Source organism: Apteryx rowi, unplaced genomic scaffold (genome assembly GCF_003343035.1).
Source record: "Apteryx rowi isolate R43461 unplaced genomic scaffold, aptRow1 scaffold_32, whole genome shotgun sequence".
NCBI classification, from domain to species: Eukaryota; Metazoa; Chordata; class Aves; order Apterygiformes; family Apterygidae; genus Apteryx; species Apteryx rowi.
The window spans coordinates 3,587,585-3,604,367 of NW_020449641.1; the positions used below are offsets into that span (position 1 = coordinate 3,587,585).

Sequence of the window (16,783 nt, forward strand, 5' to 3'; positions counted from 1 at the left end):
TCCGCCACTGAGCCCTGTGTGGTCGGAGCGCCTAGGAAAGGGGGGATCCAGTTGTGCAGGTTGCTGTTGCTCTCCTGGAAACTCCCTGCTTTGCGTGCGTTTCTGGACGTGCCCTTCTGCTCTGCATCATTACTGCTCYCTACCAGTGCAATATCCTCCCACTGCTGAGGTGGTATTTTGACACCCCAAGCGCAATCATCTCAGGGTTCTTCAGAAAGAGGAAGTAGCTGCAACTGAATCAGGGCTGTCCAGGAAATTTTAGAGCAGCTCTAGACTGAGCCTGTCAGCTGGGAGCTGCAAAATGAGTGTCCTGGCTTTTGGGTCACACTCACTCATGCCAGCTGATCTGGTGGAACCCTCCATGCTTTTCTGTGAGGTGTCCAGTGCTTTTTGAATATTCCTCCTTTAGCAGAGGATTTCCATGCAGGACAGCTGGGGTAGTAAGAGCCCCTGGAGAGCCTCAAAGATGTAGGCATTGAAGGGTGATGCATGGGACATGTGAACACTTAAAATATGTTTCTTCTGCAAGTCCACTGTAGTGTGGTGTGTTTAATCTTCTGAACGTCTGTGGATGACAGACCCACTCTTCAGTTCAGAGCTCCCTTCTTCTTCCATGGCACCATAAACCACTTTGGACTGTCAAAACATCTGTTGTTAATGCTAAAGAGCTTGCATGTCAGTTTGTGTTTGAATGGATGGGCAGCCCTCTGTTTTGCAGTGTGCTTTCCTGGGACTGGCACCAAAAGGCAACTAAAGATTGCTTCATCCCTGCAAAGTCATAAATACGGTCAAATGTGGGAGACTGGACATGCTCTGATACTGATACAGCATTTGAGCTTTCTTTTTCTCGGTGCAGGGATTATAGGTGGGAGATGCAGGGTGGAGGTTATCTGGAGTGACTCCAGAAGGGCTGTGTGAAGTCTGGCAACTGCCCCAGTGGTCTCCTAATAAGGACTGAGTTTGTATAGAGGGGTAGCTGCCACCAGGCTACCGGGCTTCTCGAACATTTAAAGTATGTTTGGCTGAGTTTTTTTAATAACTTGGAGCTCACCTTCACAGGACTTTGTAGTGGATATGAGCTTGCTCTGTGTGTACTCTCAGCCAACTCAGTATGAAATATCGGCCCAGGCACCCGTGCAGTCTTGGTTAGGACAAGGCTGAGCTCCAGCTAAAAAGTTCTTCTGAGTAGCTAGTTGGATCATGTTTGTGCAAGGGCCTCATCAGCTTGGGAAGGATGGAAAAGGAGAGGTGATGAATGGAAGTGGCAGGCTGGTGAAAGTAGCAGTACAGACTGCGGTAGGAGCAGGCCTGTGAAAGGGTACAAATTTGTCGTTTCAGCTGAATTTCTTCTGTCACAAAGCAGAGTTGTGGAGTCATTCACATGATTAAATCTGTTGAGTTTCCTGCTTTTTGGTTATCCTAGTTACTTTTGTTACCTTCTCCATGCGTTGTTATATTGATCAAATGATGTATTCTCAGGGCCAGATCTCTCTCAGACCCAGGCTTTGGGGCTGGCAATGTGCTTGGGGAGCCTGGAGTCCTGGCATGGTTTGCTGCTGCCTCTCCTCCCTGCCTCTGTGGATGCTTGTTCCTGGGAGAGCAGTGCATACAGCAGCACTGAACCGACTGTCCTGAGCCAGGGTTACCCACTGTACTAGATCCTGAGCTCTCTGTGCTTACAGAGGGGGTGAAGAGCCAACACTTATTAAAATTCCAGCTATAAAATCAACACTGCTCCAGCTGTAATCCAGAAAGCGTTTCCATCCAGCTTAGTCAGCGTATGTGGCTGTCTCCCTGGCAGCATGTCAGAAAGCTTCAGTGTTGTGTTTCACCCTGCTCTTCACTGGAGCAATACACCTGCAAACTTTTTTTTCCCAAAATTTTGACCGCGGCACCATGGTGCTAAACATCCATCCTTTTGTCTCTGCTGTTTTTGCTTTGTGTGGAGGCTGGTGCTGGACCAAAATCATTTGCTGAAAGGGGACTGCAAGTTGAAAGAGGAAGAGGTGTGATCTGTTTAGTTTAGAGTAAAAGACTTGGAGTCTGAGATTGAATTTGTGCCTAGTGCTACTACTAACTCAATGCTGTATGCTTGGGCAGATCTCTTATGCTCTTGAAAGTATATCTGATCTGCAGTGCCTTGGTTTGAATTCCTTACTTGTGACCTTTGGGACATTATTTGCAATGGTATTCAGAGTCTTACTGCTTTTCTTGTCTCAGCTAAGCCATTCTTAAGATGGAAATAAGGCTTGTGTTGTAGGATGCTTAATGAACCCAAATGTTTTCCTATTCAGACAAGGATAGCAAAGGAGTCTATGTACCCAATTCTGGTCTTACAATGATCTCTTTGACAGTACTGGAGTGATTTAGATATATACTGTCTTAAAAGAGGTGAAAAACTGGTCAGACAAAGAACATAATSGCCAGTATGAATAAGGTCTTATACTATCTGTTTGTTTTCCATCAAAGCTGGCCTATCTTCGATACTGTCTTTTTTTAAGGAYGTGGCTGTAGCACGCTCCACGTTCCATTTTCTCTCTCTGCTCTCCTATTCTTCGAGGGCTTCCAGCTTTTGCAGGGTGATAGCTCAGGAGAGAATCGCTGTTAGAGTTATTATCTTGGGAATTAGAAAGGACTGGGCAAAGGCAGAAAAATATTGCTGCCTCGAGAGAAGAAATAGCCTTGTGCTGAGTGCTGATTATCTAAAGGATCCATCTAACGTTAACAAGTAGCTGCTGTACAGAAATAATCCTTTGGTGCCAGGAAGCACTGTGCATAGGAAACTCCTGTGAGTTCCCCTGGGCGTTATCAGACAGACTGTATGGTAGGATGAGCCCCGGACTGGGGCCAACTTCTGCACTGATTTAACACTCCCAGCCATGGCAGACAGTGGTTGTAAGGCAGCCTGGAGCCTCTGGAAACTCCTGGGAGTTTTATTTGGGGCTTTGTTGTTGATTTGCTGAGTTGTGAGTAGATCTGTTACACTTCCCCATACCAGGGGCAGTTAGACACTGGTTTGGTTCCCTCTGAAGTTAGTACCAAAACACCAGACATCACCAGTGGTTCTGGATTCAGGCTGGTGCTGGAGTAGCAAAAATCTGACTACAGTGAACCAGGGACCGAGATCAGGCTCAGGAGGTCAGAGCTGTCTCCTGCACTGTCTCTATCAAGTGCCAGTTTGGGCTTTAAGTCTCTCTTGCACTTAGTAGAAAGGCAGAGTAGTTACTTATGGCCAGGGGAAATTTACAGATTAATAAATTACTGTCTGTAAAACACTTTGAAGATAGAATGCCCTGCACAGCTCCTCAGGAATATTGCTACATAGCTCTTACTCTACTGATGGGGTTCCAGTAGCATTATTTTCCTTATGATTTGTGACAGCCCCAGAAGCTGAGAAGCTTATTTTAGTGTGTAAAGTCAAAAGAAAAATAGATTAAACTGCATTATTGTTTTCTAAAGAGACTAAATCCTTCCCCCATCTTTTTCTCCTGGGATTTCCTGATTTCCTCCTACTCTTCCAGTCTCAGCTTCTTGCTCTCCTAATTTAGGACATGATTTTATAACCACCCATACCAGTTTGTGAGTTACAGCAATTGTAGAAGTTTATGGTGCTTGGGGGATAAAGTTATTCACCACTGAAGGAAAAGTGCATAGCCTTGAAGTGGAGATAAAACCTGCAGAGCAGAGCTAGCCTGGGAGCAGACGTGTAACCTGGAGCCATCAACCTCCATCCTAACCAGCCAGAATTGTGCCTTGGGAGGAAGAGAGAGGAGAGCTTGCTTTTGCTTTCTGCCAGCAGAGGAAATAGATAGTGAGGGGTGAGTCTTGTGCAGATGAGAATGTGATGTGACCTGTCTGCTCAAACCTTCTCAGAAACGCAGAAATGTGTAGAAGAAAGCAGCCCATTTTGTGTGCATCACTGACATGGTATTGGGTGGTCGCTTTTGCTCCTCTGTGTGTATCAAATAGGCCATCAGGGAACATCTATAATCAGTCTCCTACCCTGCTTAGCCATCATTTCCCCCTAACTGCAGACTCACGGTTGTGTAATGAAGTGTATGAGACTGGGTGCACACAAGTGACTGCTGCCAGGCTGCCTCGGTACTTCCGTCTATGTCTGGCCTTTCCTCTCGGCTCTCAGATACCAGTAGGACACCTGGATGACAGCAGTGCAAACAGTGGTAGTCAGGAGCACTCATTGCAGCCACGTGGCCTCCCTTGTCTTTGTCTAAACTGAGCAGGGCTGCTGCCGCTCACCGTGCATGGCCCTGAGGGGAATGGAGGAAGGGGTGTGCGTCGGTGGGGAGCACTGCTTATTTGAACAGCTGCCGAGCTGTTCTCCGGTGAGCTGAGCCGGGCTACAGGAGAGACGGACGTGGTAGGAAAGTAGAGAGGTGGGGGGCTTTAAATTTAGGTGCTTTCACAAGGACTAAGCATGTTAATGCCGATGTGCGGACTCGCATTCCAGCCAGCCATGGACCCTTCCTGTGCGTTTCACCCTCTGCTGCGCTCTTCAGCGCCTGTCCTCAGTGGGTGTGCGGCGTTGCTTGCCCTTGCAGTTCCCCACTCGAAGCAGCTGCTCCGGAGCTGGGCTGACTTGTGCTGTCCTCTTAGCATAGCTCATACGGTTGTCACTCACTTCACACTGCCGTGCAGTGTTTGGTCTGGTCCACGTGCCGCTGGGCAGGGCACGGGATCAGAGAGACTGCGATGCTCCCTGGCAGCTAAAGAGCACCTGGGCTTGAAAAAAGTCTGGCTAAAATGCATGTTTGGAAGTGGGGGCTGAATCAAGACTTCTCTGGCACCCCTGTCTGGAGCTGCTTCATGCGGACATTACTGTGGACGTCGGCGGTGGGCAGAGTGCAGAACTGTTAGCTATGTTTTAAGCAGGGTGAGTGGCAACCAAGGCCACTTGGTTAAGTGCAGTAATTAGGTTGCTAAGGTTTAATTAAATGAGTCCCTGTCAGAGGCAGGAGCTGAGCCTGGACCTTCTCAAGTCCCCATCTGATGTCCTGGCCGCACAAAGAGTCCCTCTCAGCCTCAGTAGAGCTCTACCACAGTGCTAATCTGGTTAACCACCTTTCCATACTGCCTACTCTTACCAATGATTTTGCAACAGGCTGCTTCATCTCCTCTTTTGGTCTCTCCTCCTCCCATGCTGCTCTGCTTTGCTTCATGCAGCAATGTCCTCAATGAAATGGGACAGAAAGTAGCTATTTACCCCTTTTTTCCTTCAGGCTTTGAGGCAGTTCATACCCCTACCTTTATCGTTTTGATCTCCACTTTAAAAAGGCCTCCAGGAAAACAGGTCTAGCTTGCCAGAGAAAACTGAATAGTGTTGGTTTTTTTTTTTCCTGCCCAGTTGCTGGAGGTAACCAAAACACTCTGTGCCACATAGTGTAAACACAGCTTTAATCAGAGATAGAAAGTGACGGCATGGAGCTCACTGTGGAGGAGTTTTAAAAGACACAGATAAACAACTACTTCTCCTCATGTTACAGGCTATGCTGGATTGGGTAAGGAAACTCAGAGTCAGGAGCTATGGATCAATTACAGAATCATAATTTTTGGAAGTCATGCATTGGTTTCTTCCTCTGAAGTCCTGGCTGTGCTGAAGTCAGCAGAAGTTTACACAGTCAGCTTGTTTTTCATGAAGTTGGCAAAGTGTGCACATCGTCACACCTGTTTAAACTAGGTTTTCAGTGTCCAAAGTTGAACAACCACTGTGTGTAAGTGCTTTTGGAAATGCTAAGCCATTCTGCAATAGAAAATATGCTTCCTTCTTCCTTTTTTGTCTGTTCTGTCTATTTAATGATAAGCAGTTTGAGAGAGAGACTCTATCATCATGTACAGCATCTACTGGAGCTTGCTTTCACTAGGGCATTACAGCACAGCAATGATACACCTGATGAGTACTATGAGACATGCCAGAAATGTAAAGTCACGTTGCTGGTGCCATTGCAGCAGAATCACATGGAAAGGGCTAGACCGTGCTGCTGTGTGTCAGTGCGGAACACGGTGCAACGCTGAGCATGGGGAGGTTCGTGCTAGGACCACTTCTAGTTGCTTGCTCTGTTGAAGAAGCTGTGTGAAGGCAGTGAGGTTATGGGAGGGCCTATTCGACATGCTCCCACTGGAAGTCAGGTTATAAATTCCTGCAGAATTCATAAAACTTTCTGGGTGGGCTTCCAAAACAGTGTTGAGCTCCAATTGCTTTCTAGGCATCTGACCAATATTGCCACTTTGGAAATACTGGGAACAAAATCAGCTAGCTGATTTTGGTTAGGGCTGATGCAAGTCCTCTGATTTCAGTGGACCTAGATCAGTGCTTCCCTTTTCCAGTTCAGGGAGATAGTCTCATTTCTCTTTTTGCTCTGTGCCACCCTCCCACCTCTTTGTTGTACAGTCAGATGAGATAAAGGCCAAGTGGGAAACGTTTTCCTGCTGCACTGCTATATTTCTCAGCTGTTGAACAAAGCACACAGGCACAGAGCAGCCTGCTGTGGGATGGACTTGTGCCAATATAAGTGTAAACATAAAAATGCAGACAGAGTTGGTACTGATGCAGTGTAAGAGTCGGTGCTCCTGCTACCGGTGTAGATAGAAAGTGCACCCATGTGTGGCTGCTGGCCACAAATGGTACCTTCTTTCTTCAAAGTGCGGCTCCTTTATTCAACCCAACTTCCTCTGGTGCTTTGTCACTGTCCTATCTGCTGTGAACTTGAAAGAGGGTGGAGGACTTTTTTTTAAGGTGGTAATGATTAATTTTCACTGAATTGCTTTGCATGACCAGCTTTTTCTGCCTCATTGATGCCGATTCTTCTATCAAGCTGACTGCTGGCCTACCTGCCCTCCCAGCTAACCCTGTATGGAGGCTGAGTCATGTTAGCTTTATCTTATGATAACACATCAGTGGCAGCTGAAGAAACTAGGAAGCTGTTAACATAGTGCTACCCCGTCTGACACTGTTGCTGAAATGATGTGGGGAAGGAGAGCTCAGAGCACTTGACTGTGTAATTCAACCAACACAGCTTCATGTCCTGCTATTGCTGCAGACCCAGTTCTATGTGCGGGGTGGGCCCCCTTCCGAGGGTCGGAGGCAATTAAGAAGGACTCATTGATTTGGCAAATGGAAGAGTAATTTGTGCCAACATGACGGATGGCCTGTCATAAGAGTGACTATTATTTCTTCACAGAAATTTTAACTAGTGGAAGCCTTTGCTTGTAGCCCCAGGGGAGGGATATGGAGAGAAGGGCTGGAAGCAGTGTGGAGCTAGTCAAATTTCAGTGGCTGAAAATTTTTGAAATGGAGGTACTGTGAAGATACTTAAAATGACTGCATAAAACTGCCAAACTGCAGAAAAATTGGGGTAGCATTTCTTGATTTGGCCTTACTCTATGACTTTTTTAATCCCCTGGTTCAGCAGTTTGTCCCCCTTAACAGTCCAAATAATTGCACAAATTTCACCTGGGTGTTTTGAATGTGTGGGTGCTTCTAATGGGTGCTGCAGATGCATCTTGGAAGGAAGTATTCTGAATGTGTGTATTCAGAGCCTGTTCCCAAGTGGGTAAATCAGTGCATAAGTGAAAGGTTGAGAAAGTTTTCCAGAAATGTCAGTTTTCACCTTCATGCAGCTGAGCAACATCATTATTTTCCTTTCTATCCTTTCATTTTCTACTTTGCACCTGGAAGAGGCACTTTCTTCATCTTCTTTTGGCTTCTGAGAAAGAATCTGGTTTGGGATGACTGATGTTTAAGGATGTTGTAGCACCAGATTTAGAAACGGGGCTGTTTTGACAATTTCTGTGACAGGAGAGGTTGCTGTCCCTACTATCAGTAGTAGATATCCTCCATGGACAAGGGTCACAACATACAGTCCAAGCCAGGAAGACATTCGAAATTTACTTTGCCAATTCATCTCCCCATGCAAACTAGCATCAGAGGAGAACAGTAGAAGGCAGCAGTCCGCTCTCATCTTCATCTCCAGGCAGGTGAAACAAGATCGGCATCCTTACTGTGATCTTTCTGTCTGTGCTTTCTCTTCCTGTGCTGGAGGTGGTTTTTTTCCTTTTAACATGCAACCTCCTTCCTTCTTGTATGATCCTCATCCCTTTCCCCAAGCAGGACTACATAAACACCTTCTTCTGTTCTGCCTACAACCTCTCAACAGCTGGCATGGGCCACACACCAGTGCTTTTGTCATCTGGCTTTTCCCTCTCTCTCTGCTTCTCTTTGACTCCCATTCCAGATCTCCTTACCATTCTGCAGCACATGATACTTCTTACCTGGTCCTCTCTGGGACTGATGGCTTGGGGACTGGACTGGGTTTGGTTCCCACCACAAACTCTGTCTGTGACCTTAGGTGAACCAATCCCTTGCTGCCTGGGTTTTCTATCAATGCAGTGAAAATGAAAAATATATATATGTTCTTTTTCTTGCCTTTTTACTGTGCTGTCTGTTAGTGGTAGGTATTATGGGAGATAGACTGCCCTGCTTTGTGGTTGTGCAGCACCCAGCAGAAAAAAGGGTCGGCTGAGAGTTCTGCAGTACGCATGATCAGTAATGAGAAAAAGATGACTTCTTTCCAAGGTCTTTTGCAGAGGCTTTTCGAGGAAAACGCATTTGTGGGACGGTGGATTTTTAGAATTTTATCATCTCCCTCTGTTATGCGTTTTGTGCTCCACTGGCTGCCATGTGGAAGGGACCGTGGAATTGCATATAGCCTCCTTCCCATCTCTTGACTGGGTTTCCATTTGTCTAGTGAATTCCTGAAGTCACAGAGTGAATGCCAATCCCACTTGATTTTTCTGCTCTTAACCCCAACAGCTCTGTTTTGTGCAGAAAAAATTTCAAGAGAGAAGAAATTCATTTCTTCAGCTTAGCCAGTGAAAGAGAGGGCATGAGTTGGTGCAAACTGGCATAGCACCATAGACTTTAGTGCTGTCTCTCACAGTGAGAACTGGGTTCTTGCATGTTCTTTCCCTGTGATCTGTCATGCCCTCTTGAATATTAGTACTGGGACCAGGATATATCGATATGTAAGTATATATCTTTTTTCCACAGTGGGAGCTGTGGAGCTTCCATTGAGGTTCAATGTGAAGTCCCATGACCTTTCTTAAGCTATCTCCAGTTTAGACTGATATCCAAATATTTGGATGCTGGTGTTAGCAGCAAATAGGCTTTGAATCTCCAATGACGGTTAAAAGAGCAGAGAAGGCACAAAGCATCACAGGAAGCTGTTGAATGCGAATAAAAATATAGCAATAATAACCAAAGCACCCAACCTTCCCTTACAAACATGTATAGGGAGTGTGGCTAGCTGTCTGGGCTTGACCAATCCAGTGGGATCTGCTACAAAAACGTCACCATGGCAAAGGGTGCTGTTAACACAGGGAAAGGAGCCATGTTGCAGCCGAGGAGGAAGAGGCTCACAAAGTTGTGTCTGAGGGACACCATGCACTCCTCTCGCTTACTCTGTCGGGCAGAGCTGAGATGTCTCAGGCAAGAAGCACCCAAGCAGTTGAAATGCTTGTGCTACTGTCAGGCTGGCACAGGGAGGAGGCAAGAAGAGAAGCTACGGGTCACAATTTCTGGCCTCAGTGGTTTGCATGTGAGGGAGGTCTCCCCGCCACTCCCCACCCCATGCTGTGTCTGCCATCCCCGCAGTGAGCGATGGATCGCAGCTTTGCTCCCTGAGCCTTTCGACCTGGGCTTGGACTGACTTGCCTCTGACAGCCTGGAGAAATAGTCCTTGCCAGCATGGTGGCAAACGCAACCTGCACTCTCAAGCCATGTGTCTGCTTCTGTGGCCTGTGGCGTAGCTGCTCTTTCTTGGCATGGTTACATGCGGCATTTGGGGCTAAGGTTGGAGCGTGCAGCACGCCAAGGCAGGACACACCTAAACACGTCCTGACAGCAGGAACCTTAGGACTGGCCATTCAGTGTGGCAGTGTTTCTGAAGYTGTGAGAATTAGCCAGCTCTGAGACAAAATCTCCATGTACATCTCTTATCATAGTGAAGAACAATAACAGCTTCTTCTCCCTCCCCCAACCAAGAAAACAAGGCCCAACCAACTTTTTTTTCCCCCCTGAATTGCTGAAAACAATGTATTTATTTTCAATTATTCATTCAGGTAGAAGGGATAAGTAATTTTACAATGCTGATTTATGAGCTGTTGCGAAATGCAAAGAGCTGTTCATGATTGCAAAATTCATTGATCTTGATTCCAAGAATTTCAGTGCTGTAATTTTTAGTATAGTTTTCTCACTCTCCAGTGCTGTCATTTGAAGTAATAAGGACAATTTGCCTTTATGCAGCCCAAGAGGACATAGCAAAGTCAGGTGCAGGGAAGAAAACCCCAGTGTTCTGATTTACAGACCCGTAAGACTCCTGAGACCTCACTCCTTTCAGAAGGAAAGGTTTTCTTTATAAAAACAAATGGCCTCACATGAATAGCAATCAGAGCTTTATCGTGCAATTAGCAGGCAGTCACTGGCAGACTCATTTGTCTTGTTTTCCACTCTGTGGAAACTTGACAGTGCCTAATCCAGTAGCTTGGCTTTGCCAGTGTTAAGCAGCATACTGGTTCCGTTGGCCTTGCCCATGGCAGTGATTAGTGATTATGCAGCTTCTCATGGTATGAGGCTTTCTGTACTGGTTTTGATCACTCAGAATGTGCCTTTGGGCTGGCTGCAATAGCAAGGACGTTGGCTGATGCTGTGAACTTTTGAAATATCTACATGTTTCTAAGATGAAGAGCTAGTTGCACTCTGTAGCAATTTGGATTTTTGTCTCCTAGTAGAGAATACCTGTATGTGTTAGCTTCACCGCCTCTTCCTAGCCCACTTCACTCTCTTTCTCTAGAAGCAGGACTCCATCATGTGGGTGTTTGGCATACCATAGGAGGAGCAGTTCAGTTTGCATTTACATTTATATATAAAACATCCAAAAAACATTTCTATTCTTATTGGCCCAGATTCCTCCTCAATGTGACTAAACATTGCTGAGCCACACGAGTTAGCATTGCTGCCTTTAAGCACTGTGAGCCCCGTCTTCTCAAAGGTTTGTAAGCCTGTCTCTTTGCTTTTTTTAATTAAGTATGAATTTGGGACAAAGCTACATCCCAGTGTCTATTTAAGGAAGATAAAATGCCAAGAATCCTGCTTTGGGCCTATGAAGTCAGTTCAGAAGAATTGGGCTCAAAGAACATATTGTACCCTGTTTTTCTTTCTGTCCAATTTCTTCTAATATCTGCAAACCAGAGAGGCTTTGCAATGTCATATCTGATGTGCCTGTGATATACTGAGACACCTCCCTGGGGACAGCTGTAGGCAGCACAAGGGCAGCACCCCTTTTCTGTTTGACTCGTTTAGGGCTCTGAGGCATCAGGTTGCCCTAGCTGATGCCTCCCAGCAGCCACAGGAGATGCGCTGTGGAAGTGTGCCATGCCATGCTATGACTTGTCAGCGCAGTGAGACGGAAAGTGAAAGGATGTCCACTTCGTTGTGCATCTCAGCAGGCATTGGGAGTGTGGGATGCTCGCAGGTTAGCTCCATGCTTCACTTGCATCTGGTCCCTTTGTGACGAGGCATCCTGACGGGTGGGAGGAATGGGGTGGAAAGGAGCTCTCTGAAGACAAATGGGTTTGGAGTGTGCTATTTGTCCCAATCCCGTTCGCTAATGGCGAGAATCAATAAAAAAATCACTGAACAGCTTTTTTCTCGCTGCCCGGTCTCTGTGTCAGTCTGCACCTGCAGTGACCACACTAGTCCTGTTGGACAGTGCTCGGGGGGTGCACCTGGGGCCGCATGGTGATCTCTAGGTGAACCTATTGCACCCTCCTCCACACTGTCTCTCCTACCTCTCAGCCTCCCTTCCCAAACTTTGCTATAAACAGTCCCTACGTGCCATTTGTTGCTGTTCTCAATTTTTGTGTTACCATAGTGCATAGGAATCACATAACCAAAAAGACAGTCACATTACAGAAAAGACAGTCTTTGCCCCTAGAACGCACAGTCTAGCTTCCTCCATTTCCTCTGGCAGTGGCAATGGCTCATAGCTCTGAGGGTRGTTTGATGTGTGCAGTGTTCATTTTTTCTCTTCTTCCAACACCTCTGTTTCCATCCCCTGCCACTGTGCGTGAACACACATGCACACCTCTAGTATTGTTTTCAGCCAAATTTTATTTCCCCACACTGATTATTTTTAGGCTTGATTTTTCTCGGAGATCTCAAGGAAGCCTGGTGTTATGCAGGAATATATCATCATATTGTCCAGGTGGGGGATAAATACCTTGAAAGAAATGTAGGTGGTATACAAATAAAAGTAGAGGTTTCCAGGTGTATCCAGAACAAAACACGGTGTTCTTGCATTGCTTTGTAACATCCAGGATTGCTTCCGCTGAAAACACTAGATTACTGCTTCTGATTTCAGTGGGGACAGAACCAAGAGCTGTGGGGAACATGGACAGGATTGTTTTTCTCCTGCAGACTTGCAAGCTAAGTCACCTGTTCTTCCTTGTTGCAGAACGCTGTGATGACTGGGGTGTGGACACCATGAAACAGATCCAGATTTACGATGGGGAACCTGCTAAGATCAAATGCCCACTCTTCGAGACCTTCCTCAAGTACAACTACAGCACAGCCCATTCTGCTGGCTTAACCCTGATCTGGTACAGGATTGGGCAGGACCGRGATCTGGAGGAGCCCATTAACTTCCGTCTCCCAGACAATCGCATCAGTAAGGAGAAAGACACCCTTTGGTTCTGGCCTGCCCTTCTCAATGACACTGGGAATTATACATGCATGCTCAGGTAGGTTGTGTGGTACAGATTCTGTATCAGACTTCAGGACAATCAAAGGACTTTTATGGAAACAGGAAAATTATGCTGTTAGCTTCAGATCTTTCTGTAGGGAGAAGACCATTTACATAAGTATTAATGTGAAAAAAATGTTACAATTATAAGAATGTTTACTACTGAGCCAGTTTACATCGTAATAATGCTTGGAGCCTTGCAAACATTAATGAACATGCTCTCCTTGCTAACTGCAAGTGTCCGTGAAAATATTATTGCTGAGCCCATGGCAAAATCCACAGGCACTCACCATTAAGAAGTGATCTGTATGTCTAGAGTAAAAAAAAAACTTCAGATACAGGGGTAATGTTTTGACTGGATGCTAATTTGGCGAAGATTCATGAGATTCAGACTTCTAGGAAATTAAAAGTGTCTCTAAGTGTAATATAAAATGAACGTAGCATCTGCTATGCACTGAGTACAAGAGCTCTTTCTGATCTCTTTCTCACGTTGTCTCTTGTTCATCATGTCTTTGACCATATTATCTGCTTTACCATCAGGAGAGTGGATGCTGCTTGTTAGTTGTGTTTATAGGATTTTCTGAGGTACTGTGTGGCCATCTCTGATGATGTTTTCTTTCCCGTATGCAAATGAGTCAACTGAGGCTGTGTATATCTCATCAGAGCTATGATGTTCATTAGCGCAGACATGTTTTTTATTTCATTCCACTACTATATAAGTAAACTAGTCTTGTTTAATCAACCATATCCTCCTCTGTCCTTAGAAATACAACCTACTGTAGCAAAGTTGCGTTTCCCTTGGAAGTCGTTGCAAAAGACCAACACTCTTGTGTCAGCCATTCAATAAAACCCACTGAGGAGATGTTCTACCTGGAGCACGCTAATGAGAAGATTATATGTCCAGATATTGATGGGTTTTATCCTGCTAGTGTAACACCAACTGTCAAATGGTACAGGGTAAGAAGGACATTGCTATTATCTGGGCATTGGGGGAATGTGGTGTTTTGTCTGAAAACACAATGGCTGGCATGAGAATTGTGGAGCTGTATTTCAGTGTCTCACTAGAGATAAAACTCTTAAAATTAGCAAAGCTAGCGTAAAAAACTTTGTTTCATTGAGTTCAAGGGTTAAAATGCTCTTGGAGGATTTGTATAAAATTGAGAGCTAACACTGAAATTTTTTGACCAGTGTGTACAAGTGGAGAACACTCTAACAGGGTTTTAGGAATCTCAGTTCAGTACCTAGCAGTACCCATGACTTGCGGTGTAGGCAAGTCACTGGCCCCATAAAGAAAGCTGTGACTCATTTCCCCTTTTCAGTAAAAAGCTCTCCTTGTGAGTTAATGAAAGTAGCATCCTTTCTAAGATCCCTTGAGGTCGTATAATGAAGTTGTACATGCAAGGGCTATGCTAGAGCCATGGAAGACCAGTTTGATGCAATTCAGTGGAGCTCTTTTCTGAAGACGTAGACACCCCTTCCTCACCTTCCCTACTGCTCTGAAAACTAGACTGTTTCCAGCCATCTCCAGGCAAGCATACAGAATTACTGCTCATTTTATTAAATCTTGACCTCAGTGTCATTCTCCAGGTGGATGCCTTTAGTCAAGGGAGAATAAGAAATTCTCAGACGATGTGCAGCCAGAGGGTTATGGGACTGAATTCCCTGACTGCTTGTAAAGCACTTTCAGATTTTTAGATAGAAGGTGCTGTATGAGGGAATTTAATAATAAAGAAAGTTGGCAACAAATATATCTGCTGTAAAAAAGATACCCAACTCCAAAGCCCCTCAGGAAGAAATTGCATTTGTAGCCAAGAGGAGCAGTTTCACTCCAGTGGTTGAAATGCCTTGCTTGTACCAACCATTGAAATTCACATTTCAACAATTAATTAGCAGAATGAAACAAAAAGCCCCATGGAAATCATTTTGCAGGCAGCAAGTCATTGCTTGCCTAATAAAAACCATAAAAAATCTTGTATGACCTCTGTCTTAAACTGCCACATTAGGATATATCTGACTTGGAAATGTACCATTCAGAAATAATATCTTAGGAAATGTGCAAATCTTTGGGTTTTATGACAATCAAGATGTCATCTGCATAGCCCCTTCCTGAAAAGGGATCTCTAGCTTGGTGCTTGGCAGAGGTTTCCTGCCTCATCTGACAGGAAGAGAAGAGTTATTAAAGTTTCTGTACTATAGATTCTCTTTTGCCAATTGCCCATTTTGGGGCCTCATCCTCAGCTGGTGTCAGTCAGGGTAGCTTGATTAGCTGCAAAAGAGTTAGAGAAGCTGACATCAGCTGAGGACATGTTCTCTTTTTACTTTTTCACTTCCTTCTGTTGAGGTGTTCACCTTTCTTGCAAATGTACTCCTAGATTATAGCTCTGTCTTTTATAAAATTGTCCATGTTTAAGGTGGGATAAAACTATTAGGGTCATCTGCTTCATCACCTCATTTTCCAAGTGAACCTACCAGTTCCTATTCCAGCATGCTCAGGATTTGTGGCATTTAAGTCTAGCCTACATCACAATCCAAAGTATCATATTCTTAAACAGACTTAAACAGATCTTTGTAGTAGTATTTAAATCAATATCTTCAAATTTGAGTCCCGAAACTCAAGTGTTTTTCTGCCTGACTCTAGAACTGCAAGTTGGTGGATGACTTCTATGAGCGATATCCCCAAGGGCCCAAGCTTGTTATTGGCGTTGTTCGCAATGTGTATGAAGGGAATTACACCTGCATTGTGACATTCAAGGACCATGGAAGAACGTATAATCTTACTAGAACCATGAAGATGAAGGTTGTGGGTAAGAATGGCTTTAAAAAACTGCAAATTTCAAATGGATAGCAGCAGAAGTGGTGAAAACAGTTAGAAAAATCTGTCACAGGATCCATTTATGGATGTGTTCAGTCTGTATTACCCGATTCACCTGTCACTGGTATATTTTTGCTTACTGGGGTCAGCATGGGGGACTGCCCAGTGCATGTCACACTAGAGGTCCTACCAACTAAGATGCCGAATGCCCCAAAGAGCACAGCAGGCGATCAGGCTTAGACTGGCGACATGCAGCCTATGACATGGTCAGGGGTACCCTCTGCTGGCATGTGAACGCATAACCCTGGCACTGTTAATATTTCTCTCCAGTGCCCTTTGCTTGTCATAAATTGCAGAATTGTCCCATCATAGCCAACTTGCCTTAATCTTCCTTCAAACTTGAAGGCTTATGTGCTGAGGCTGAGACTGCCGCTCAGCCAGGCAGGACTGCTAACTCCAGTTACCCAGCCCAGTGTTTGGAGAGGTCTGTGCCAGTGACAAGGGCTCAGTCTAGCTGGCAGTGAATTGTAGAAGGAGCTTAGAAACCTGGTGAACGGTRGAGCACATGCTGAGTCCTATGGTGCCTGCTGCTTTCAGAGCAGAATTATATACCCATAGCAGGAAATCACATTTGTACTTTATTTTTAGGAGCAGCAATAAAAAAAACCTCTATTATAGATTGTGCCTCATGAGAGATGTACCCTCCGGGACCCAAAGGGACATGGGAGTGTTTTAATGTGGGAGGAACCAAAACTTTCCATCTAGACGTACCTAAGCTTTGGAGGAGCTTCAAATTCTGTGTCTGGCACTGAATTTGAGGGCTGGGATTAGAGTTCTCATTGGATGAAACTCTGCAGCAGGGTTGATCACAAGTTAGATCAGGGCATGAGCAATGCGGGGTATCATGAGCGAGGCTGCAAGAATCCCAGAGTCTCATGAAGTCTGTGCCCCCGGTGGGGGACTCTCTGCTCTCTCCTGCAGGGTCTCCCAACAAGGCCTTGCCACCACAATTCATCTCTCCAAATGAGAAAGTTGTCTACGAGCTGGACCCAGGTAAATTGCAATGCCAGCCAGCTGCTGTGCCTGCCCTGGCAGCCTGCCCRCAGAGATGGGGAGACACAGCCAGCCAAGCACAGAGGGGTTCCCCTTCCTCTGC

The 16,783-nt window shown here is 45.4% G+C and overlaps 1 protein-coding gene across 4 annotated transcripts in view; it reads left to right on the forward strand.

Annotated features, from left to right (window-relative positions):
• IL1RAP (interleukin 1 receptor accessory protein) overlaps window positions 1–16,783 on the forward strand; it is a 55,351-nt gene that overhangs the window by 17,293 nt on the left and 21,275 nt on the right. For all 4 annotated transcript variants that reach the window (XM_026070980.1, XM_026070981.1, XM_026070983.1 and 1 more), the window contains exons 4-7: window positions 12,528–12,813; window positions 13,580–13,772; window positions 15,454–15,619; window positions 16,609–16,680. In XM_026070980.1, coding sequence (XP_025926765.1) covers window positions 12,528–12,813; window positions 13,580–13,772; window positions 15,454–15,619; window positions 16,609–16,680 — 717 coding nt within the window. The remainder of the gene's footprint in view (window positions 1–12,527; window positions 12,814–13,579; window positions 13,773–15,453; window positions 15,620–16,608; window positions 16,681–16,783) is intronic.